The 26,609-nt window shown below is 35.4% G+C and overlaps 1 protein-coding gene across 1 annotated transcript; it reads left to right on the top strand.

The window, feature by feature from the left end:
* Positions 1-5,153: 5,153 nt before the first annotated feature.
* On the top strand, positions 5,154-26,387 carry LOC140156610 (tubulin alpha chain-like). The gene is made up of 4 exons (XM_072179547.1): positions 5,154-5,474; positions 15,044-15,440; positions 16,096-16,244; positions 24,398-26,387. Exons 1-4 carry the CDS (start codon positions 5,472-5,474, stop codon positions 25,388-25,390), a joined length of 1,542 nt encoding a protein of 513 aa, XP_072035648.1. The 5' UTR covers positions 5,154-5,471; the 3' UTR covers positions 25,391-26,387.
* Positions 26,388-26,609: the final 222 nt, after the last annotated feature.

Below are 26,609 nucleotides of genomic sequence, written 5' to 3'. Positions count from 1 at the left end.
CTGATATTGGCATTGATGAAGTAGCTATCTCCTGCTGATGTTGGCATTGATCATGTTGATGAGGTAGGTATCTACTTTTGGTATTTGTATTGATGAAGTAGCTATCTACTGCTGATATTGGCCTTGATGAAGTAGCTATATTGTCATTGATGAAGTAGTTATCTACTACTGATATTGGCATTGATGAAATAGCTATCTACTGCTGATATTGGCATTGATGAAGTATCTATCTACTGCTGCATTATTGGCATTGATGAAATTGATTGGTTATTTCAATTGATGTTTATTGAAAAGCCTGCCTCTTCCCAATATAATATTGGATACTTTTGAAATGACCAGAATGTAATAGTTTATGACTTGTTGTACCAATCTACAAATTATTTGGATCTAACGTTGAAGTTTGATGTGTCAGACCTTTTCTCATCTTCTCTGGTCAGACTCATCTATTATCAATGAAAACTGATGGGTACTAATCCCCCGGGGGCTCTTCCATAACTGATATGCACCACGTGCCTCGGGATAGTCCCACTATTTCAAACCGGCTTGTACCCAATGACCCCCTTTTTTGTGCTATTGTCCCACCTATACTAATACCACTCCCTTTAAAAAAATCAGGTACTCAATGACCCCCCCCCCCTTTTTATTTATATTTCCTGCTACCCAATGACCCCCTTTTTATTCCCAAAATTAGGTGGTATTTGTGTTCTCTGATCCTCGAGAAATAATTTTTCAAATTCAATCATCCAGTAGCTTCCAATTGCTAATTGATTCAAGTTCCCAACATGCCAAGTTTCTTTTTCGCAGTTTTGGCACTTATTTATGTGTGCTCAATGACACCTGTTGATTTAAAGTTTCACCCCGAATGACCCCATTTTTATTCAGGTTGTGTACTGAATGACCCCGTATCATTTGAAGATATTCTGTATTTATTACGACGTGTAGCTATCTACTACTGATTGTAATATTGACGAAGTAGCTATCTATGAAACTAAAGTTTGATTTTCTGATTTTAAAGTAAAAGAATGAAACTAGCTATATGAATAATAAATGTTTATAGACCCTGTCCAACAAACTCAATCGGAACGGTATAACAATCGAACTTGAATGGCAGACATGTTGGTTCTAAGTTCTATGTGACAGAGGGACAGGTCTCTAGCTCGATTCCACGACCATTCATACCTATTACCTATTTTGATGGTGTACCTTATGGAGGGCAGAATTCTATTTAAATGAGGAGTGACGTACTAGTATTCGATAGGGTCTATGCCTTTTTTAGACTATTTCTTGAGAACAAATCGGCGAAAAATCATTGTACACTTAATTTCCTTATAAATAAATAATTCTTTGTGATGCTGATTGTTGAAATAACTTTGCTAAGGTATAAACTTGGCTATTACTCAACTCCCGGGGACACAATATAAAATGGATATAGGTGTCGAGTTGGCACACTTTCATAGCAAAGGGCATTCGGTGAGAGCAAAATATAAAAACTATTGGGTGAGACTAGTCCGACGAATAGGACCTGGTTTTTTTCTCAGTTACCAACTATCACTGCTCAGGCTCTGATTGCTCAAGAAAGATTGATCGCGAAAGTCTTTTTTTTCGGGCGGCGTGGTCACTGGACTTTCGCGATTCGTCTTTCTTGCGCCATAGATGAGATAGTGGTCATAGTCTGAGGTGAATATTGTCTGGGAAATAAGAAAAAAAGGTCCTACACGTCGGACTAGGTGAGACTGAGAGTATGATTTTTGACATTCGGTGAGAGTAAAATGTACAAAATATGGTATTATTGGGTGAGAGACGGACTGTTTGGATCTAAATAGGGGGCATTGGGTGAGGATATGACCTTTTTAAAAAAACAAAATAGGGGTGAGCCCCAAACGAAACCTCAAAGATTGAATTTCGAAAGGAAAACTAAGGGGTCTTAAAGGGGGGTAACCCTATCGGTTTAGGATATGGATTCTCTTCAAACTTACACACAATGTCAAATATTGTCCCTTTATCAATCTATGTGAAAAACGGGAACAATTTCAGCATAAATGTGAATAATTAGCATATTAGCAAGCCAATACACTGGTACGCGTGCATTGCATTCTGGTCAGGCATCTCGAAACAACGGCCGAGCGCATGTCCCGGTGGAAACAGGAAGTGTTCGCCTTGGTACTGAAAACCGGCTCGCCCCTGTACACTTTTATACCCTCTATTCATACTGATTAATCTTAAAAACATTACATATCACTGCGCTCATTATCATTCTTGACAAGATAGCCCATGCTGTATTTACTTCGCTTAATTATTTCTTTATTTTTAGCTATATGATGCACATTTTCACATATTTATGATTTTTCTTTGTTTTATTTTTTAACTAATTTTTTAATGGGGGAGGTGCTCTCATAATTTTTTTCATATTCCTCGTATCATGCTTGACAATATAGGTCATGTTTCCTTATTTATTTCGCCTCTTATGTATTTCTTTATTTTTGTTTTTTGTTTTATATCATTATAGCGCCATCTATAGTTTGACATTAGGGGCCTATTTGATGTATTTTGCGGACGAATTGGTACTGGGGTGAAGTCTTCCGAATCTATTCCGATTTCATTCTATGACTACCCAAAACTCCCGTGTCGTGTAAAATGCGAACAACTGGTATACCTGTAAAACCGCTGTGTTTCATGATTTCTCCGGAAATACATCGACTTGGAGCGTCAAATTTCAGTATAGTAATGAGAAAAATAGTATCTATTATGTGATACCAAAACCTCATCAACAATGAAAAAAATCGGGGGGATGATGCTGTCGATCGGGTTACGGACCTTTAACGGCCCTACGTAGGCATGTACACGTCTCATCCAAAGTGAGAGTGCCCCGGGCCTCAACTCCCTGTGAACACTGGAACAGAATGAGGGATATTGATTTTGGTATTGTCATACTTAAAACAACAAAATATTTTCCCAAGAAGAGGAATACTGGGATTTTTGGTTTTCTTAGATTTTTTTTTTTTCTTCTTCTTCTTCTCTCTCTCTCTCTCTTTTTTTTCTTTTTTTTTTTCCTCTCTCTCTCTTTTTCTTTGGTATAGGCTTACTTATAGTGAGTATTTTCAAATCAACTTTAAACATCAATATTAATTATTATTACCTCCTTAAGATAACCCAATAAAATATGATTAATTGTTGGAGTTTGGAGCTTGTTGGCTATAGCTGAAAGGGAAAAGCAACTTTGGTAAGCCGAGAGGGGGGAACAATTTTGGCACACATTCCCCGGACACATTCATGGGGCGCCTTTTAAATAAAACACTTTAGTCCTTTAAGGGCTGGGGTATGAACGTTTGGACAGTATTTATTTTGGGACATTAGAGCACATCAGACATATCGAATTGCATTCTGAATACGAAGAATGTCATTCTGATATCAAATAATTTTGATTTTTGAAATTCGCAATTTAATACACATGTTATGGCAAATCATTAAAAATTGATATTTTTGATATTTAACAGTACTTGAAGTAAACTTTATAAATCTGATGATTTATACTTAAAGTGTATGTAGGTGGGATGAAAAGTTGACGATCAATTGAAAATTTTGACCTTTCGTATTGAAGATATGGATTTTTTTCCCAAAACACCAAAAAAAATTAGGTCTTTTTGGGTTAAAAATCCATATCTTCAATACGAAAGGTCAACATTTTCAATTGACCGTCGGCTTTTCCTCCTACATACACTTTAAAATATATCATTAGATTTATATAATTACTTCGAGGACTGTTATATATCAAAAATTTGAAAAAATATCAAATTTTTATAATTTGTCATAAAATTTGTATTATATTGTGATTTTCAAAAAAATGAAAATTATATGATATCAGAAAGACATGCTTCGTATTCAGAATGCAATTCGAATAGAATCTGGTGCCTGTCCAAAAAAACTACTGTCGAAACAGTAATAAACGCTTCATTTTGGATCCCTTAAGGGATCTGAAATGAGCGTTTTGACAGTATTTTTTGTGGGACATGAGAGCACATCAGACATATCGAATTGCATTCTGAATCCGAAGAATGTCTTTCTGATATCATATAATTTTCATTTTTTGAAATTCACGATATAATACAAATGTTATGACAAATTATTAAAATTTGATATTTTCACATTTTGATATATAACAGTCCTCGAAATAAATTTTTATATATCTTATGTTATATTCTTAAAGTGTATTTATCTTATCGGGCTTTCCACCAGTAATTTCCCCGGTGATTTCCAGAAAAGCCTTTATTCTCTTGCATTAAGGGCTGGGGTATGAACGTGTGGACAGTATTTATTTTGGGACATTAGAGCACATCAGACATATCGAATTGCATTATGAATACGAAGAATGTCCTTCTGATATCAAATATTTTGATTTTTGAAATTCGCAATTTAATACACATTTTATGGCAAATCATTAAAATTGATATTTTTGATATTTAACAGTACTTGAAGTAAACTTTATAAATCTGATGATTTATACTTAAAGTGTATGTAGGTGGGATAAAATCCGACGATCAATTGAAAATTTTGACCTTTCGTATTGAAGATATGGATTTTTTTCCCAAAACACCAAACAAAAATAAGGTCTTTTTGAGAAAAAATCCATATCTTTAAAATGAAAGGTCAAAATTTTCAATTGACCGTCGGCTTTTCCTCCCTGCTACATACACTTTAAGAATATATCATTAGATTTATATAATTTACTTCGAGGACTGCTATATATCAAAAATTTGAAAAATATCAAATTTTTTATAATTTGTCATAAAATTTGTATTATATTGTGATTTTCAAAAAATGAAAATTATTTGATATCAGAAAGACATGCTTCGTATTCATGTCCCACAAAAAATACTATCGAAACGCAATAAACGCTCATTTTAGATCCCTTAAATGAGCTAATGAGTTTTGCACGATACACTGGAACATACATTACATATACAATGATTACGTAATAGAGAGCAGATATAGACCCAGCTTAGTATAAAACAGGTTGAAGGAAATGGCTGGAAATGGGTTGTTCCGGTTGTCCATAGCTCCACAAACAAGTTTATGTTATCATTTCTCATTTACCAAGAAAGACCCTGACTGCTTACCTGGTCTTGTTGAGTGTTTGCTTTATAAACATAAAATTCACAAACACACACACTCAACATATTCAGCTGATCCCAGTGTAAATTTCTCACCGGTGTTACAAACGTGCCACATCGATAGGAGCGTCAGTAGTGACACGGAACCAAAGGCCTAAAGTATCTGCTGATGCTGGACACAATAAATTATTATCTACCATACGGCTGTGCATTGTAACGTGTGTTGTTATCTGATGAAGCATATGAATATGTCCACGTAACAAGTGTTTTGCCTTGGAATATTTTATACATTGAAAGGGTGTAAGCATTATATTGCTTCGTGTGTTTTTTTCCTCTAGAAAGTTTGGAAAACAGCAGATCGAGATGGTAAGTGGATTTAAAGTTGCTTTTGATATTTATTTTTATAAATCACACCCGATGTAGATTATTTATATGTTCTGCACAACAGATACTAAGGCACAACCCACGGTACCTGGTATAATTATCAGCTGGTTGCTTTCCGGGGTTTCTTTTTAATTTTCCACACAAAAAGTTTGTATGCTTAATTCATGTCGATATACATGTAGAACAACAAAAAATACTTGCCAGGCACATTTGTATTTATACCTGAGCCTACTAACCGGGCCTACTAATGATAGTATTTTTAGTATTGAAATTGCTCTATGCAAACAACATAATCATGATTATTGAAGCAAGTCATCGAAAATCAATCGAGCCATTTTTATCGCAAAAGTAGTTCTCTGGCACGGGCCAAGAACTATCGACCTCAAGAAGTTGATTCTTTTTATTTTGTCGGAGAATACTTTTTTACGATGTATACTTTTGTATAGGCCTAGGCTATTAAAGGGTATCGTTAATGACATGGTGGGGTGTGGGGTTTATATGTGATATTTCATATTTTCATTCCAATACCCTTTTCATGTTCATAACATCTAAGTCTGTTCCCGGGGTCGGTTCCTCTTCATACTCGTTTTAGGTATATGCCTATTATATGGCTACTTCAATGTCAAAAGATTTGGAGGGTCAATCGTTATTTGTTTGTGATGCGTCAAATTGCTAAATCATTTCTGGTATTCTAAATGTCCCATGGTTGAGTAAAGTCTATTCATCCCGGGTATTCATCACAAAATGAGGAATAGGGCCTATCTGTAAGATGTAAAGTTTCTCATAATTTACTCTAAATATAGAAATCGTAAGTTTAAAATTTCACTCATATTAATAAGCTATAGGCCTATGTGAATCAGCCCCGGGGGAATCAGCTGATTCGGACCGTCATGCTTCAATGATGCATTTACAATGACACTCGCAACAAATTTATTGAATTCACATGCTAATTTATGCAACAACCTTGTCCTTGGAAATAAATGAAGAAAATAAAAAACACCCCCCCCCACCACCACTGGAACCTTGCGCCAAAAATGTTATGACGTCCTAACGAAGACTTTTTGAGAATTATTCCATGGTCAAATGTCAAATATTAATTTTATTTCTTTTCAATTACCAGTTTCAGGCCTACACTTTCATGCCAAGCCGTCCTTCTGTAAGAATATTCAAACAAGTTTTTTTTTTCTTCAAAATTGCAAATCAACATCAACTGATGGCCGCATCATTCCATGTATTCTGATCCGGATTCTGATCAGCCTACATGCAATAAAATGGTAGATTATGTTTTTGTCAGTTTTACGTATTGACAAAATTGTTTACAAAAATTTAAAGGGACGCTTGAAACCACGCCGCTACAGCTGATTGGTCATGACCCGACGCAATTCTCGAAACAATGAATCTCATCTCAAGATCATCATTCACCAATCTCACGCCAAAGTAAGCATGATATTTCGCTGAACTCATTTGGTGGATGCGAATTGATACCCATCATACACAGGTCATGCTTCAAATTTATGATCAGTATACAAATTGTGAACTCTGTCTCTAACATGTGTAATATGGGAGATCCCAGATACAGTCTAGTGATCTGGAACGACTTTAAAAAAGAGTGAATTTTACAGTAAAAATGGTGAAATACAGATCCATTGTGTCACGCGTTCCTTTGCCTTTATCTAATAAAATTATTGTGACTTTTTAGCAAAATTTGATACAGTAGCGACTTTTTGTTAACAAACAAAAGATTGACCTTCACCGTAGGTTTCGTTACCAACTAGTGATTTGTCATGTTTGTCAATACTGTTCACCTAAATTACACTCAAACCCTACATAATTGTTGTGCATCTGTAGGGAAGTGTTTGATGGAATTCGAATCGAATTGAATCTATATGAATTTGACAATCGTGATAAAAGCAACTCACTAATTTCAATAATATCAAATCATTTAGGTAACATATTTGGACACTTGTTTACATTGCTGTCATTTATTATTAATAATATTAATATTATCATCATCAACATTAATAATATTATTTCTACCCCGGGATTATTACCGAGATATGAGCCGACGAGGGTCATTCAATAAGTTCTACCTGCGCTCTTAAACTTTTGTTCTGTAAATGCTAGCTTCTTATTTTAATAATAGCATGATTTATATATCACCGTGAGGGAAAACGTATATTGGGATAATATTAATCATGTTGATACCTCTTTCAGATATTTGTAAGCAACCTCAGAACCAAAATAAGATTTGATACACCGGCAACGGTAAAAAAATCGTAAAACAAAATATGTGCACCCGATTAGCTCGATATGCAAGAAGTGTTACGATTAAACAAATAACAGATAATATCTGAAACAACATCAAAGGTGTAACCCCCGGGTGTAACCAACCAGCAAGATGAACAGTGATAAAATTGTGTTTCAACTTTAAAACATTATACCAGCATCTAATTTTTACTGTTAGATCTGATGGTCTTTCACACATGAGAATGCTTGGGGACCATTTGTATGAAATGGCTTTCAAGTCTCTGAAAGTTAACAATAAAGACACCCAAACACTTTTTGTCACTTGCTATAAAATAAGTTTTCTTGGTGTTCAATTGCCAAGAACCATTTCCATAACAGGTTTAAAATGCTTCAAGCTCTTTATTTTTTCTAATACTGACCATTTTTACATTATATAATGTCTTTTGGGCATTTCTAAGAAAAAACATAAAATTTGATTACAGTGCGTACTGCTCTTGTTTTAATTTTCATTGCTACAATTTTAGTGTGAAGCAGCTTTTTTGACATCTTGATCTTACATAATTTTCAATATTCTTCTTTATGTAAGCTTAAAAGGCATCTGAAGTGGCCAAATGGTATTTCATGATCACCCAATTTGATCTATAACTTTTTAGTTTGTTTATAAACAGATTTGGTCTATTTCATTTTTACTTCGCCTACGACAAATGGAAAAACATATAGTTAAAAAATTTCTCACTGTTCAGCTAGATAAGACCATATATGTTATATTCATAGAAAACACGAAAGAGCTACTATTTACAGAAGCTGAGATATGAGGTTGGATGCACAACTTTTTGAATGACTCTCGTACGTAGTTCAATGTTAAGTCGTAGGTGTCGGTTTGGCGTATATGGTCAATTCCAGCGAAAGCGGGACAAAATTCTCTCTATGTTAACTTTCCACTTTAAAATGTCATTAATAAAGGAAATCACGTTATTGATGGAGCATATCATGTCACGTCCAATGTGCTCTCTTTGTGCATATAGGCCTTTACTAGCAAGTCATACCAGGGGACAAGTTATGATAGCTTAAATGAATTGGCGTTACCCACGAATTCAAAGATAAAGCACCATATATGTCATTGAATGTCCTTCAATCAAAATGAAATTATTACCGTTATAAAGACGTTTGCATGATCTCTCATCATATGTAAAACGATTGAATTCCACCAATGTTTGTGGACTCTAGAGGCCATTAAGTCAATTTGGCTAATAATTTTGTTACCCGCATATCAAAAATAAAATGATCGTTCTGAAAATGTTAAGTGAATATGCCATAAATGACTATATCATGAAACGAAGTTTCGTTCTATAATTCTGAGGTCCAAGTGATTATTTTATGCAAATACGTTTTACCCATAAAATTCCATAAAATCAAATTTGACGTTACCCACGTATCAACTGTTACCCACGAGTCCAGCAAATATAATTGCCATAACTTAAATTAACATTTAATGACTTTGGACACTGAATTTAGTTTGACAAGCGCTTAAAATTGTAAATCGTAAAAATACGTTCACCGCTTTAAAAACGAATCTACGACGGTTTAAACTTTTGTTACCCACGAATCCCGAATAGATGCTAACCTTGAAAAATAAGGAGATTGTTTATTTTAAGTTTAAATCAGCACATATTCAAGCCATGGGTATGCTATAATTTTGACAGTACTTACAGTTTATACACCTAAGAAACGCAAACCCCAAACGGTACTATAGCACTTATAGCTTTACCCACGAATTCGGCGTTACCCACGAATCCAAGGATTTACTCGTAAATTATATGTTTCCTATGCATCTTAACATTTTGAAAACATGCGAAATAGGTTCCAAAACAGTCCTGTTTAATAGCGTCCTCTTGAAGGTATACTGAAGCTGCATCATGAAGTTTTGATTGATTATCCTAAATTACCATTTTTTGGTAAATGCAATTGGTTAGAGAAACAGGAATCATTGAAACACAATGGAGGAATAACCGCATGGTGGTTTCCAACCTTCTGTAATATTTTCTATTTTGCCGCTTACCAATACATACCTTCAAATATGTGTTACCCACGAACATTTTTTTTTACCCACGAATCCCTACTTAAATTATAGTTAACAATGTATTGATAGTGTTTTAGTTCATAGGAACTGTCAAACACGAGTTAATAGAATACCGTAAAACCCCGTCTACAAGGATATACCCAAGAAACGCCCTCAATAAAATTGGTTGCTTGTTGTATTTGGAGTTTGAGCAAATATATACTGGCACTGGGTGGCTATGCATTCCATCTAAGTATGTTGTAACACCAATCAATTGTATTGACATAATAACGACTGTTTCGTATATATCAGGATCGTACAGCTCAATTGATAGAGCGTCAGACTTTGGAACTGAAGACATGCTGAAGAGAGCATGGTCCGGGCACCGGTTCCGTTTTTTCATTCTCGTTTAATTTTAACTTTTTGACATGTTCTTTTATCTTTCTTCAAATCTACCTTTCTACTTTTAATTTTAGGTGCGTTTTTTTTGTTTTTTGTTGTTTTTATAGTTTTTTTATAGTTTTTTTAGTAATTTTGTGGTTTTATAGAAACTAGTAAAAGCATTTATTCTAAATAATAGCGAAACCCACGGTTAGACAGATGTGTTGTAACTACTTGTCTGTCCTCGTCTTTGCAATAAAACCTATGTTGCACCTTTGTGCCATCCCAATTCTTGAGGTAGGGTGCGTTTTTGGCTTAAGCACGATTTTGTTTCTACTTGAAATGAAATCAAAATAAATATTGTTCTGTTGCCACAATTGCAGTTTTTCAATAAAAAAAATAGATGAGGAATAATAATTATTCCATATTTGAATCTATTGTCCCATCAAGAATAGAGTGTCTTCAAAAACTTCAATCAATTCATCTGACAAAGGAAACTATTCTGGTCATTCAATTTTGTTTCGCTTGCACCTGTTACTCTGCACCTGTTATATCACAGGCGTTGGTAGAGAAGGCACACTTCTCTTGTCTTCACCGAAGTAGTGATGTAAACACTAACATGATTAATTACCATAGCTAGCAATGGACATACACTATTCTTTGTTCCACTTGAACCCATACTATAGGCTATTCGCTGTCGATGTGACGTAATTAATCGGATTAACTACCATAGCAATTGATGAATACAATTTCGAATATATAGCCCTGCACTTCATCGTTCACGTAGCACCTATGCATTAAACCATAGTTGTCAAAGAAATGCTAATCACTCGCCATGTAAGTTTGGTGACATACGCGGGTGATTAGTGCAATCTGCTTGATGGTAGTTATTGCGATTATTACGTCACTTCGACAGCGAATTGTAGTATAGACGAATCCAACAAGACAAGTGATGGTCAGAATTTATTCGGCCATTATACGCTGGTGAAGTTGCGTAATTAATCGGATTAATTACCATAGCAATAGGTGAAAACAATTTTGAACATATCGCGCTGCGCTACAAGCAGGTTACACTCATCACCTGTACTGTGTATGTCTGCAATCATAGATTGAATACAATACTGGTCTTTTCAAAGATCTTACAGGTGCAGCATGATATGGTTCAATGAAGAGGTACCGCCTGAACGTATCAGTGTATAACGCGGTATATTCAAAATTGTTTTCACCTATTGCTATGGTAGTTAATCCGATTATTACGTAACTTCGCCAGCGTATTGAATAAAACAGGAGGATGTGAGTTCATAAGGGCAATGTCGGGGATAAGTCACAATCGATGTGGAGAGATGAGAGGTCCGACCAACAGCCATAGCGATTCAACTAATTCCAGCGGACGGTCTGTGGCTAGTAAGGAATCGTCTTTGACCACATGCGCAGATCTGTCTCGTCAGGAAGATATTTAATATCCCGAATTTATAATAGGCCTATGCCTACCAGTTCCATCGTATAACCGATCTACTAGAGAATATTTGTTACCATGTTTAATAAATTCGTATTTATCGTATAATAAAATGTAGCCAAATGTATATTATGTGTCACACGGTTTTCTGCTGAACCACTAGCAGGCTATGTTACCACATCTATGACAATCCCTCATTTCAAATATATAGTTTTGGTTTCTCTTTTGTTCAGAAACCAAAAATCAAGGGATTAAAAAGTAGAGCTGATCTGGTCTGTAATCATAACACTATTATGCTGGGAGGACACAGTATAGGGTATATAACCAGAAGTATACAATAGCCTATTGTGCTAACATAATTATTATCATGATTGATATCGGAAATCTATCCCGCGGACGACAGTTGATGCTCTCTGTCGACGGTAGGTGGCATATTACACTCACGAGTTCTACATCTAGGCCTAGAAATCATATACATGCGCGTATATTGAAGGATGGGGTGGGGTGGGGGATTTGTTTGTTTGTATGAAACATAAACGATGCATGGAGATGATTTGATTATGAATTAGTTTATTATCCCCGGAAGCACAACCCATACCTCTTTAAGAGGGGGCTCCCTCCCTATATAACCACATCTTCCCTAAATTACCCTTTCCCCTCCTCCTCCCCTACATTCGATATCTTCATCTCGAGCTCTCCTCCCCTTCTCTTTCACTTCCAATGCTCTCTCTCATATGTTTCTCTCTCTCCCGGCCCATATCCCCCTTGCCCTCCACCCCCCCCCAACACACACACACACACACCCACACCCCAATCTTCTCCCCTCTATCTTCTACTTTTTGCAGTAAAATTGCTTCAGTAAAAGTCATTAGGTTATTAGGTTATTAGAGGTCATATAATGGCCTTCCATCGATTCTGGTACATGGGATTAAGGACATGAATCGATTTTGTTTATAGCACCTATACAATTACAATAGTTGCCCTTTTGTAATGTCGAATGCAAATATTTCGATGGTCTATATATTTTCACAGTGAAATCAGCTTAGGCTGATTTCGTAGTCTCTTGTCAATGCTTTCAAACTAAATCAATGCTTTCAAATGTAGACTGCTTTGTTCGACTTCTCTGCTCGTGAATATTGCACTGCGAAATTTATCTTTTGTATACTTAGATCACGTAACTCGAAAATCCTGTAATTTTATTTGTCACACCACTTATAAGAAACTGAAACCAAAACCGAAACTACCTGCCACAAATGTTTAGTTTTAAACAAAAGGTAGAAACAATGAGTTCGATATCTTGTGATTCAAGTGGTTAGGCAGGACAATAGGAAACCACGTGACCAAAACCAAAACCAAAACTAAAACTATATATTTGAAATGAGGCAGTGACAAAGGTGAATTTTGATGATTTTTACGATCGTCCGGATGAGCAAATCACTGAATGGGTCTTTAGTTCCCTCCTCTCCTTATCCTGCCAATATTATATGAATCAAAGAAAAATAAAGAAAAAATAAAATTAAACAAGAACAAAAGACAAAGAAAAGAAACAATAAAAGAAAAACAATAGAATAAATTAAACTAAATATGAAAAAAAAATGATCACGAAAGGAGTCTTTAGAAAATGCAAGAAAATATAAATGAAAAGTTTGAACAATATTTTGTTTATAAAAGTTTGTGTGACCTTGATGAGGCTCGAACTCACCATCTTCCGATCTAAAGAACCAAAGTCTTATGCCTTGCCAAGTGAGCTATGCTCGTGAGATGCGAAATAAAGATAAAATAATACATTGTATACCTGCTTGTGTCGGTAAATGATTTGCTCAAATTCCATAATGATATAATATTGTGGAGGGCGCTAGCGTGAAATATGCTATCATCACAGTCGCTTCTATTCCTTATAGACGGGTTTCTACGGTATTGCTGCATGAAAATATGGAATGATTTTACTAAAATAATAATATAAAACTGTTTGCTCTGTCTATTTGAATTTGACAACTTCATTATTCTCAAAATTTTTATACCCAAAATGCCATAATGATCCATTCTAAATATTCCATGTAGTCTGTATTTTGATTAAAATTCATTTTAGTGCCATTGCAGCCTGAATTATTGACATACGGAAAAGTATTTTTTTTTTATTTAAAAAAATTAATAGGAATTGCTATTTTCCAGACGCTGTTACCCACGAATCCATCCGAGATCCTCATCCTGCGACGAGATACAAAATCTAACTTTATATTTATATGAAGCATTTATTCTAATCTTTCGAAATAATACAGTAATGTTAAATGACAGCCACTTTGGAAAGAGTTCGAAGAATTGACACAATCTTAACTGTACACCTGGTTCTTTCTTAAAATTTGTAATAACCAAAATATTTCTTTGTAGATATATGTAATAAAATTCTATTTTACGTTCAAAGTCTTCACCGATTTCTAGTGTATATGAGTCACACATAAAATATTGAAAGATATTAAAGAAAGTGAAATTTTATGGCGCACAACAGGTGAAAAATGCTTGAATTCGTGGGTAACATGCATATGCGCATTGAACACTTTATTTGGTCTAGCAAGAAAAGTTATTTTTTCAATCCGATGGCACTTCCACCTGATGATTCACTAGACATGATCGTCTCATTTGATAAGTTTAGAATTGAAAAGGAAAACATTTTCAAAATGGCCACCAGAGAGAATTTTGGCCCGCTTTGGCTGGAATTGACCATATACATCGGCCCACAGTTTTATATTTACATAAGTGATTGATCATTGTTAATTTTATTTGTCATTGACCATCTAAAATTACATTCATCTTTGTATTAAATTGAATTACAATAATTATTACATTGTTCAAATAGCTTCCAATGTTGGTTGCGCTGTGTCCTATTATATGTGATTATAATATAATTAAATATATTGCATCAAACTCGAATAGTCATTATTCATATTCATGACTCGTATTCGGAAACAATAGTAAAGGAAGAATAACTTTGTTGATTTAGGTGAAATGAAGCTTCCTATCCTATCCTATCCTATCCTAAAATGATAGGTCCGATTATTGGGTATATTATAGATAATGTTGTTTTTGCAAATGCCACAATAGTTAAATACACAATAGAACAAATAAAAATTATTGTTTATCCAATTTAATAATGGTTCGTAACCATATTAACATTAATCAATGAACAAAGTTAACAATATTTACATTTATTGAAAAGAAATGGGCGAAGAATCTCATCTTGTTCATCTTGACTATCTTCAGTCCATAAGTATATCATTATAGACGTTTGAACTGAGTATCCAAATAAAATATGAAGACTCTCAGGTAGACTCTAATGGTATGTAGGCCTAACTAAGAAAATAACTTAAGATACGAGTAGTAAGATATGTATTCTGATTTGTTCACATCCAGCGTGAGTGTATCTCAGTTCACCTTGGCCAAGCTGGTATCCAGATGGGCAATGCCAGCTGGGAACTCTACTGTCTCGAGCATAACATAAGTCCAGATGGCGTCCAATCAGAAGAGCTAGACAACTACACCACCAATGGCCACCAGATCATCGAGAACAACCATACCAATGGTAATCATCAGAACGGTCAAGAAGAAGATGGCCGAGTGTCCAGGAGTGGTGACAAGCCGCCAATGGTCAAGAAGCAAGCCTGGACAGGTGAAGAGAATGGTCAAACGAATGGTGATAATGTAAAGACCGGCAAGAATGAGAGTAGCATCAGCTCATTCTTTATGGAGACGGGATCTGGGAAGTGCGTACCACATGCTGTATTCGTGGACTTGGAGCCTACTGTCATAGGTAATTCAAATAATTTTCTTTTAAAATCGTACTTAAGACGAGTCATGTTATATAGGAAATGAGTCAAGGAAACCACTGGTTACATTTATATCTTCACATGTATAGCTATACAACCTGTTTATTATGGTCACCGGAGGGATTGATAGAAACCTGCGGGAAACTCAAATAACGAAGTGAAAATGCTAACTTTTTTAAGGGCCAGATAACGTACTTTATCCTAATGAATGTATAATAGGCGTATTGATGTCAGGATAAGAAGAAAAAAAGGACTTGCGCTTTGTCCATCTAGAGAGGTATAGAGTGTTTGCGGGAGTGTTTTATTTATAACATTCGGCCGAAGCCAGGCTAAACCCAATAGTGCTTAGAGGCTACTAAATTCAAGGGATGCCTCCAGATATGACGTGACAGGGATATGGGAAGAGGTCCGATTTTAGAAGCAGGAGGAAAACCGGAGCACCCGGAGAAAAACCTGCGAGGACGAGCATGGATCGGCAACGAAACTCACATGTGGCACCGCGGGGAATTAAACCCGGGCCACACTCTGGGCCACAGTGGTGAGAAGCGAGTGAGAAGACCACTGTACTAACCCGCCCTCCATGCTTGATTCCTATAACTTATAAATAAACAAGCACGTGTCATTTTGTTTCCTTTTCAGATGAGATTCGCACCGGCACCTACCGCGATCTCTTCAACCCAGAGAGACTGATTAGCGGCAAGGAAGATGCCGCTAATAATTATGCTCGAGGTCATCATTCTATTGGCAGAGCTATGATGGATGAAGTCTTGGATAAAATCAGAAAAATGGTAGGTTGGTGAGAGATAATAAATGTTCGTATCTATCAATAGATTATATGTAAATCAACACGTCTGATTTACTTAGGCCTATAGGAGTGGTAAGTTCAAAACCCATAAAACAAACATGAAACGTTTGTGTAAAATACTGGTAGCTTCAAAAACCCAATACAAAACTTAATTTGATATAACTATCGATGTTGGGCAATAAATCACTCTCTTAATGTTACCATTGGTCCTGGAATCACATTTTACTGGGCGACCACCTTTGATAAATAAGGTAGGCCTAAATTAGGTTCAGAGAACGTTGTACGGCTTTGTGCATAATAATATTTACCATCCCGGATGATATCAGCATCTGAGACCATTTAGGTATTTATGGTCTCAGATCAGCATGGTCAATTGTGGAATTACTTATAAATAATGTTATGCATTGACCGCTTCGTTTAATGCTCCCATTTGGAAGCAAACGGCTTCAAAACTTAATGTAGCAAAAAGCAATCTGCTTGAGGATAAAACATAATGGCCCAATATCAATAAATTGGACATGTTGGACGTGAGTCATATTCCCTGCCAAAGTCGTTGGAGCAGAGCAGTAGAAAAGTATAATTTTTGCTTTAAGGGCTGGGGTATGAACGTTTGGACAGTATTTATTTTGGGACATTAGAGCACATCAGACATATCGAATTGCATTCTGAATACGAAGAATGTCATTCTGAAATCAAATAATTTTGATTTTTTGAAATTCGCAATTTAATACACATTTTATGGCAAATCATTAAAAATTGATATTTTTGATATTTAACAGTACTTGAAGTAAACTTTATAAAACTGATGATTTATACTTAAAGTGTATGTAGGTGGGATGAAAAGCCGACGATCAATTGAAAATGTTGACCTTTCGTATTGAAGATATGGATTTTTTTCCCAAAACACCAAAACAAATTAGGTCTTTTTGGGAAAAAAATCCATATCATCAATATGAAAGGTCAAAATTTTCAATTGACCGTCGGCTTTTCCTCCCTGCTACATACACTTTAAAATATATCATTAGATTTATATAATTTACTTCGAGGTAATATCAAATTTTATAATTTGTCATAAAATTTGTATTATATTGTGATTTAAAAAAATGAAAATTATTTGATATCAGAAAGACATGCTTCGTATTCAGAATGCAATTCGATAGGTCTGAGGTACTCTCATGTCCCACAAAAAATACTGTCGAAACGCAATAAACGCTCATTTTGGATCCCTTAAAAACACAGAAAACAAAAATGCTGACCTTGGCGTGCTCGGCCGTCACGGCCATCAATTTTAAGTATAATAGGCCCTACTGGTGGGTTGCAGCAAGAGATTTTCATAAATCACAATTATCTATAGCAGTGGAATCCTTTGTCAGGCTACCGTAACAGCTGTGTAGAAATTATGCATACAATCGTATCTATTAAATGAAACAATTATATCTATATATGCTTGTAAATATATTGTATATATAATTGTTTGTATTTTACCAGGTATAGGACCTAGTAAACAGTAGGTAATTTCACTTTCATGTAGGCACTACCGCACTATTCTCTTACAAATATGGAGGTCACCCATGTGAAGTATTAATTAAAAGTAATGTTTTGCATAAATGTGCGCCATGTTTTCAACCAATTTACTATAAAACGCAATGGCAACAAACTTTTTGAGAGTAAAAACAGTTGTTATTATTAAACAGTGACAAGAAAATTATTAGGTAAATCATATGCAGGACAACCACAGTAAATAGCATACATGGAAAATATCAATGGAGAATATGAAACGAAAAATAAAGTGTAAATCAAAGGCCTAAAATGGTGAACTAATTTAATAAGCTGATTGATGTAAATATTCATTTATAAGAAACTATATAACACTCTTTACATTAGTGTTCATTAAAAGAAACTTAAAAAAACACCAATCATAACTGCATGGGGCACTTTGGATGGAAAATACATGTTAAAAACTGTTAAATATATGTGTACAACTTGTAAATGTAGGTTAAAAAGACCTTACTTCTGGAACCTAAAACATCCTTTATCTTAAAATATATATACGTTTGTCACTAGCAGTACGCAGTGCTATTAAAATGACCAATATAGTTCTTGCTACACTCATTGTAATTAATTTACCTTGCAAAAACGGGACGTTTTAGGCTCCCCAAAAGTTGGTTGTTTTTTGTCTTTTTTAACCTACATTTTGGATTCTGTTGTATCGAACATATTGAACAGTTAATAACAAAAGCCTTTATATTGTCCTACAGGTTGTTGCCTTCAATCATGGGAGATATTATTGAAATAAGTAAAATTTCGACGTGTTCTCCTTGACACGTAGGCATAAATATTAATAAGCATAATATCCTTATAGGATTATTCTATAATCTTAAAGATTGTCCTTGTTTCGTACTCATTGAGGACCCCGGGACTGAGGATGACTTTCTTGGCCTTCGGGTTGATGAAAAGCACCATGACTGAGTCTGTTTACTTGATATTGATTTAATTCAATGACAAATTAACTTCGTATAATGATGTAGGTGGAAATAGCGGATGGAAATTGTACTTATGCATTTAATTGAAACATACTCACTCTTTCCCAGTAATTTAACAAGTCTAAAATAGAAAATAAATTGAAATTTATCTATCTATTCCAGCTGCAGTGACACCTCATTAATTTCCCTGGACCTTTGGATGCAATGAAATAGGAATAGCATTTTACTTTGAAAAAATCAATAACAGGGCTGCAGTGTTAGCTTTCATACCCTTCCAGAACATTTCCCTAATCATACCCAGGAAAATAATCAGTGATGTAAAACCGTTGCTATCGTTCGTGGATTCGGATCTACGAATCAACACTTTCTCATGTATTCTCCTTAACTTACAACATGATAACCCAAAATATTATATTGCGTCCATGTAATTAACACTATAATACATCGTAAGGATTGGGCCAGTCCAAACATTTTTTTTTAAATAAATGTAGTTATCGTCAGACGCCTTTTTAATTTGGCACATTGATTTGTGTCAAATTAAAAAGGCGTCTGACGACAAAACTACATTTATAAAAAAAATGTTTGGGCTGGCCCAATCCTTACGATGTATTATTTTGTGCGAGGGTTCTTGATAGAAGTTTACATCATGAACATGTAGGCCTACAGAAAGACATCAATCGCCTCTCTAATTAATTAGCCTTTTAATACAGCATAATCTTTATTATTATTGGTCTCATTCTGTGGAAAGATTCTATACAGACATTTACATGCAAATTCTTAGTTTCAAATGTGTAAATAAATAGAGATAATTTTGATAGGACATAACATTGATATGATTAAGCAAATTGTATAATCTCAAAAGTAAATATGATATGCAAATATATCAGATTGGTGAGACAAGCTGTTATATCGCAATGATTGATACCCATAGTTTTCATTGATGAGTCTGACACATCAAATTCAACATAAGATCCAAACGATTTGGAAAATTAATACATACCGTAGCCATGCTATATAAAGACTGCACAAAAAGTAACGCAGCCCGGTAACGCAGCTGTTATAGATACGCCTATAGCGTAAGAACTAATAATAGTGTTCAAAATATTTCAACATAGAAAGAAGGATGATTTATTTACGCGAATTTTGATACCCCGTTTGTCTAATTTCGTTCAATATTGACAACACAGCAGTGTTTTTAAAGAGAAATACCCGAAATTAAAAGTTGCTATTTGTATTGATTTGAAGTCAGTGCGAATAATAACCATTGATCGCGGTAAAGTGCAACTTTTAAATTCGGGTATTTTTCTGTGTTGTTAATATTGGACAACATTTGTGGGGTATCAAAATGAGCGTAAATATGCAGAAATATTCAGTGTGGAAACAATTATTAGTTCTGAAGCTATAGGTGTATTTATAACAGCTGCGTTACTTTTTGTGCACACTTTACATTCTGGACATTTCAAGAGTATCCAATGTTATCCAGGGATATGTGGGTTAGGTTGTTAAAATTAGAGTCTTGAGTCAGTTGAGGTTATTCTATAAATAAATTCCAAATTTTGAAAGTGGACTTTTTGGGTGTCTTTCGATCGAAACATCTACCAGCTTTTATTTCTGTGATGTTTTAAAGTCGCTGACTTAGTGACTATTCTGTCGGTCCGTGTCACGTCACTTCCGGTTGATGATGTTCGAGTGAAAACAAGTCCCTGATTCGATTTTTGTTGATGATTTCTGTCATTGGTGTTATGTAAATTTCGATCGCAAATAGTCAGTGGAATCAAACAATCGTTTCTAAGTCTTCAGAGTGAAAGAAACTTACTTGATTCACCGTTTATATACTGACAAACTTAAAATTAAATTCCATGGTCGAGTGTCGTTTTTTCCGAAATTGAATGCCGCTCCAGCAACATCGCTATGTAGCCTCCTTCACAGCCGGTTTCTGTTGTTCACAACAAACCGTGAGCCACATGCAGTTTGGGCCCGAGACTAGAGATAGCCCGGATGTCCGACCGACAGAATACAAACTGATAATGACCGAGCTATGCATGTTATTGATATTTTTATTTTTGGGTGCGGCGTGCCGCACCCGCCCTGTATTCTCTGACTATAGACCTTTTTCCCTCTTTCCCATCATGCACTATTCCAGGGGGGTATGAGTGTCGCAAAATACATCATCTCCCCGGGGGAGTAGAGCGTTATGTTCATTACATTCTGGAATACGGACATTTCGACTGGTGCCTTCATCACAAAAAAGGAATCCCCAATAATGATGATAATGGCGCCACGATCACTAATACCTTTCGGGGGCAAAAAACAACATTTCTATGCCTTATGGACATGGTGTCCTCACCCAAAAAAGTTTCCTGCTATTGAAACCTAACTTTGTATACATTTTATAGACCTAATGGTGAAAAACTAATGACGGGACACGCAGTGATATTTTGTCGGCGTCCGTTTCACTTTTTTTTCGGAGATGAAAATAAGACGTAAACATAAATCTCTTACACAGATGTTCTGCATCGCTCCGTAACTGCATCACTCGTGTATTCAATAATTGCAGAATTAGTAACATCGATGGCCTTTACGATAATCCGCATATATGGAATCAGTATGCCCATATTAAGACAAAATAATTGCAAAGGCCTGGCAAAGACCATCGGATGCACACGATCTATGAGGTTAATGAGCTACGTCATACCCCCCTGGAATAGTGCATTGTGGGATAGAGGGAAAAAGGTCTATTGACCTACTTTTTCACATGCCGCAGTGTTGAGAAAATATTCGTGCCGGTTATATCCCAAACACCCACAGAGGTGATAGTTTACGGCAAGTTTTGTAATTATTACTTGCTTTTGATATGTAAGTAATACGATAAAGTCGTCATAGGCAGTAATGTGTTTGTATTAAAAGAAATAACAAAATAATTATTTAAGTAATAGAAATACTATTTGGAAATTGCAGCAAGATTTGCAGATGTTTTTATTTGAACAGTACAGTTCACCAGTTTTGCTAGTTTTCCTAATCTTTGGGCTAAATTAATAGCATCGTGAAGGTCATATATATCACTTTACTGACAGCCTATGGACTTAAATACCGGCAGCTTGTATGTAGGCCTACATTGTGTTCAGTGTGTACATAGGCTATTTACTTTTCAAATCTTGTGACAAATTGTGCTTGGTGATGCTTGTATAAGGTATTATAGAAAAATTATTAGAATGCATGTGCACCAGTAAACATATGAATGAATATTTTATTCCCTGGATTATTTTTGTTGGGACAAAATAATGATATAGTTTGACGCATTGAAATACAGTTATGTTAATCATAATAAAGTTACAAAGTTAAAAAATAATATCGAAATATTGTAAAATCAAAGTTTTCCCCTCGTAAGTTGTATCAAAACAACATATTGAGGAAATTGATATGACAGATTTTTAAATATGATATGGAAAGATACCCCAGCCCCGTTGTCTCACCAGAGAAGATGAGCAGAAGTCTTTCTATCTGATGATAAAAAAAACTTTAGGTATGATTACGAAAATGTTTTAAATAACTATTACCTACAAAAGTTTTATAACAATGTTTTATATAAAATGTTGACATAAAACGTCTTCTGTTATGATGTGAAGGGTTAATATAAAAACAGGGAAAATCTGTTCCAACTGACCAGCAGAGAATAAAGGATAAGCAATAGATAAGATTAAAATCAGGGAAAATATGAATAGCAAACGTATAAACGTATAAAGTTAAAAACTCTTTTAACTTTGTTTATATACGTTTTGTGTTATTCCCCCATTGGAAATCGATGTTGTCTCATATTTTCCCTGTTTTTAATTGTGAAGACTTACTCATTCTTTCATTTCTCTTGACAATTTTTCATTTGCCCGCCCTATTCCTTTTAAAGGAATTTTTATTATAATTTATTGCTGTAATTATACAGGCACACGTGAAGCTATAGAATTTTCCTGGATCAACCATATTGTTTAAAATTTCAGCTGCTAGCTTCCGTATATCATTATAAAGCTATGTATTCAGTTTTTGTATATGTCATAATATTTATCCATGCGTGAAATTAAAAAAGATAATTTCCCATGTTTTCTGTCACCGCATAACAGAATGTGTTGGTATTTTATTGACTAGTGCCATTAAAATATCACATTAAAATATGATTGTCACATCCGTGCTCAGAATGAAAAATGATGGTAGTGTCCGATGTTGTCATCGGAAGCAATGCGTTCAGTGCCAAAATATCAATTTCTATTGGTTGTCTTAATCACAAGTGTCGCGTAATGGCCCCGATGGCTTGCCATAATTATGCATATTCTTCCTTCCATACACGCGCTTAGGTTACTATCTAGCTATCTGTTTCGTTGTTGAAGATAATTACATGCAAGACATTGTTCTACAGACACAAATAAAATATTTAGGCCTAATAAACAGTCTCGACATGCTGTTCTTTTTTAGACCACTTTACCGTAAAATTATATAGCCTACGTTTGGAAAACTTGTAAGTGGATGAACCTCAATTGAGGGAGTTTTAGCAGAGTATGCATGTGGGAGAACTGATCTTCTGTGAAAGACCAGATTAGATCTTGGATGAAGTTGGTCAAGTCCAGAAGTGTCTTGCATGGATGATGGAAAGCCTGTTATATACGTAGGCCTATACAAAACCCATTCGCATCTGCGATTTCAGTAGAACATATCGTTACAATTGGGAAGTGACTTATGGCACATGCAGTCATGTTTCTAGCTATATACACTATAGGCATGACCGATAAAGTGTCTGAAAACCGGATTCACAGGACTTGACTTCAGGCAGAACATATAATTTTTGTCGCGTCGTTGTTGAAGACATCATTTAGACAATAAACTGCAAAACACTACCGTATTGCTCTATAGGACACACCACACACAACGTAAATTCAGTTTTCCATGTTGATCTTGAAGACTACTTTGAAGTATATATATCTCTCTAAATGTAAAAGAGTGAAAAACTCACTCCCCAAAAGAGTGATTCACTTATAAAACCACTCAAAATGAGTGAAATGTGTTTTTAAACTTCACAACCACTCAAAAGAGTGAAAACCACTCTAAAAGAGTGAATTTCAACTCGTTCAAGGAGTTAAATGAAGGACAACACATTTTTATAGTTGCCTTCATTTAACTCCTTGAAAGAGTTAAAATTCACTCTTAAAGAGTGGTTTTCACTCTTTTTTGAGTGGTACTAAAGTTAAAAAACACATTTCACTCCTTTTTGAGTGGTCTTATAAGTGAATCACTCTTTTTGGGAGTGAGTTTTTCACTCTTTTACATTTGTGGCATATCATACAAGCAGTCGCAGCGTGCGACTCAACAATCGCTAGCGATCAACCGCGGGTACATGTAGCGTTTTCACATCAATCACTACAAGCGTGAGCCTTGAAGCATCAAAGTTGCCTTGAAGTCAAGTCAACTGGCTTTGACGCTCGGGCATGCTAGCGACTTATCAATAAAATTCGGCAGTCCTTCTGCATGTTCTGCCGATCAGCGACGAAAGTGACGTCATAAAAACGCTACGCTCATAATGATTGCTTAGTATGATTGCACTTAAAATATTACATGTTTTGTTTACTTCTAAACTTGAAGTTAAAATGTCTCTTGTTTTCTTTTCTTCCAGGCTGACCAATGCTCCTGTATCCAAGGATTCCTCATCTACCACAGCGTTGGTGGTGGGACTGGTTCTGGATTTGGATCTCTCCTCCAAGAGCGTCTATCAGCCGACTACGTCAAGACACCTAAGCTACAACTAGTCGTTTATCCGGCTCCTCAAATTTCTACTGCCGTTGTGGAACCATACAATGCCGTGTTGGCAACCTATGGAGGCATGGACCACTCAGACTGCGCTTTTATGTTTGATAATGAAGCCCTATATGATATCTGTCGTCGCAATCTTGGTATAGAACGTCCAACATACACCAATTTAAATCGTCTCATCGCGCAGGTGGTCTCATCTATCACTGCTTCACTACGATTCCCTGGTAACCAGAATGTTGACATCACCGAGTTCCAAACCAATTTAGTCCCATTCCCACGTATTCATTTTCCAGTTGTTTCCTATGCTCCTATTATTCACGCGGAAAGGGCTTACCATGAAAACATGACTGTTGCAGATATCACGACTGCTTGCTTTGAGCCGGCAAATCAGATGGTCAAATGTGATTCTCGTAAAGGAAAATACACAGGTTGTGTGATGTTGTATAGAGGTGATATAATCACAAAGGAAGTCAACGATGCTATTCTAAGCATCAAGACTAAGCGTACCATACAGTTCGTTGACTGGAGCCCCGCAGGGTTCAGAAATGGTGTCAATCCAAAACCACCAACGACAGTACCTGGCGGTGATCTCGCCAAGGTGCAGAGAGCTGTGTGCAAACTTGGAAACACAACAGCCATTGCTGAAGCTTGGGCTCGTTTGAATTTTAAATTTGACCTGATGTATCAGAAGAGGGCATTTGTGCATTGGTATGTTGGTGAGGGTATGGAGGAGGCAGAGTTCTCCGATGCGAGAGAGGATTTAGCGGCGTTGGAGAAAGACTATGAAGAGGTGGAGAACGATTCGATTGATGATGAGGATGTTGTTGTTGAAGATCTGGAGGATGAAGAGTACTAGGCAGATATACCTCCATGTCAAGCAGATGACATTTGATATGTTGGAGGCATGCCATGAAAGCTCATGAACATAGTTTATACCTGTTGTTAACACTTTTTAAAGAGATATATCAACGGACTCGTTTAAGTTACCCTTGTGTGAAGGGTAAACTATTTGCTCATTTGTATAACTATGGAGAAATGCGACAATAACCCAATGGGGGGTATTTTGGATCCTAAGATAAGCGGTTATATCTTCTTCTCATAAATGTATCATTTGAATCTTATTGATAGAAGTGGTAAATGAAGCTAGTCGGATTCTGCTCCAAGTTTGATACCACTAAAATGTTCCATCGTTTCGCGAGTTTTATATCATAAGATGCCTGCCACTATCAAGTCCAGAAACTGCGTCAAATGTGATGTGATCATTATGCGGCACGCGCATCAATGTTAAATCCTTGTTCAAACGCGTTATGGACCTTGAGGGCTTGCTATACTATTACTTGCAAACCCGGCTTGCAAAACTGTAGTAACAACGTACTGAGGGATGTGAGTTGCAAATCAATCAAAATAATGATTCCTGATAGGCACTATCTTTATATTGTATTTAAAAAAAGGTTTTACTCTTGCTGTCAGTCTTAACTCTTGCTGTCAGTCTAGTCTCAAACGATGGTTAAGTTTTGATCAACTTTTTTGACTCAGAAAAATAGAAAGAACCAATAAAATTGAAGCAAGAATCAATGGGAAATGATCCGGGAAATTTTTTTCTTATACAATTAATACACTTTTGTTTGGATTATTACCTCGATCATTAAAATTTTATATTAATTCGTGATTGATATAATTATGGTTATAATCATTACTAACTAAATCAAAGATAACTAGTTGATCGATAAACGTGATTTTACTACAGTATATTTTTTTCTTCCAAGAACGCAGATTGTTTCCATGTTAAAGAGATTTTACGCTAACATACTTTTTAAACATATTTTTAATGAAAATGTATATTAATGGTGATCGGGTATTAATTAAAATATATTTTTGTTTTAAATTTTGTTTGATTTGTTGTTTATGAACAAACAACAAAATTTTAAAGAACGAATGTCCCACCTCTCGAAGTAAAACATCAACGACGTCATTGACGTTTTACAAAGACTATTTTGGGTGATTTTTTATATTTATTTGTTTAAATATAATGATAGTATATCGATTCTTGTTATAACAATAATGTTTAGTAAACG

The sequence above is a fragment of the Amphiura filiformis genome, chromosome 7 (assembly GCF_039555335.1).
Source record: "Amphiura filiformis chromosome 7, Afil_fr2py, whole genome shotgun sequence".
In the NCBI taxonomy this organism is placed as follows: domain Eukaryota; kingdom Metazoa; phylum Echinodermata; class Ophiuroidea; order Amphilepidida; family Amphiuridae; genus Amphiura; species Amphiura filiformis.
This window is presented reverse-complemented; position numbering and strand designations above follow the sequence as displayed.

What these genes read in the sequence shown, in the direction of transcription:
- LOC140156610 (XM_072179547.1), top strand. An exon ending in CTTGGAGCCTACTGTCATAG is followed by an intron (nt 15,441 to 16,095) that starts GTAATTCAAATA and finishes TTTCCTTTTCAG; the next exon opens with ATGAGATTCGCACCGGCACC. An exon ending in TGGATAAAATCAGAAAAATG is followed by an intron (nt 16,245 to 24,397) that starts GTAGGTTGGTGA and finishes CTTTTCTTCCAG; the next exon opens with GCTGACCAATGCTCCTGTAT.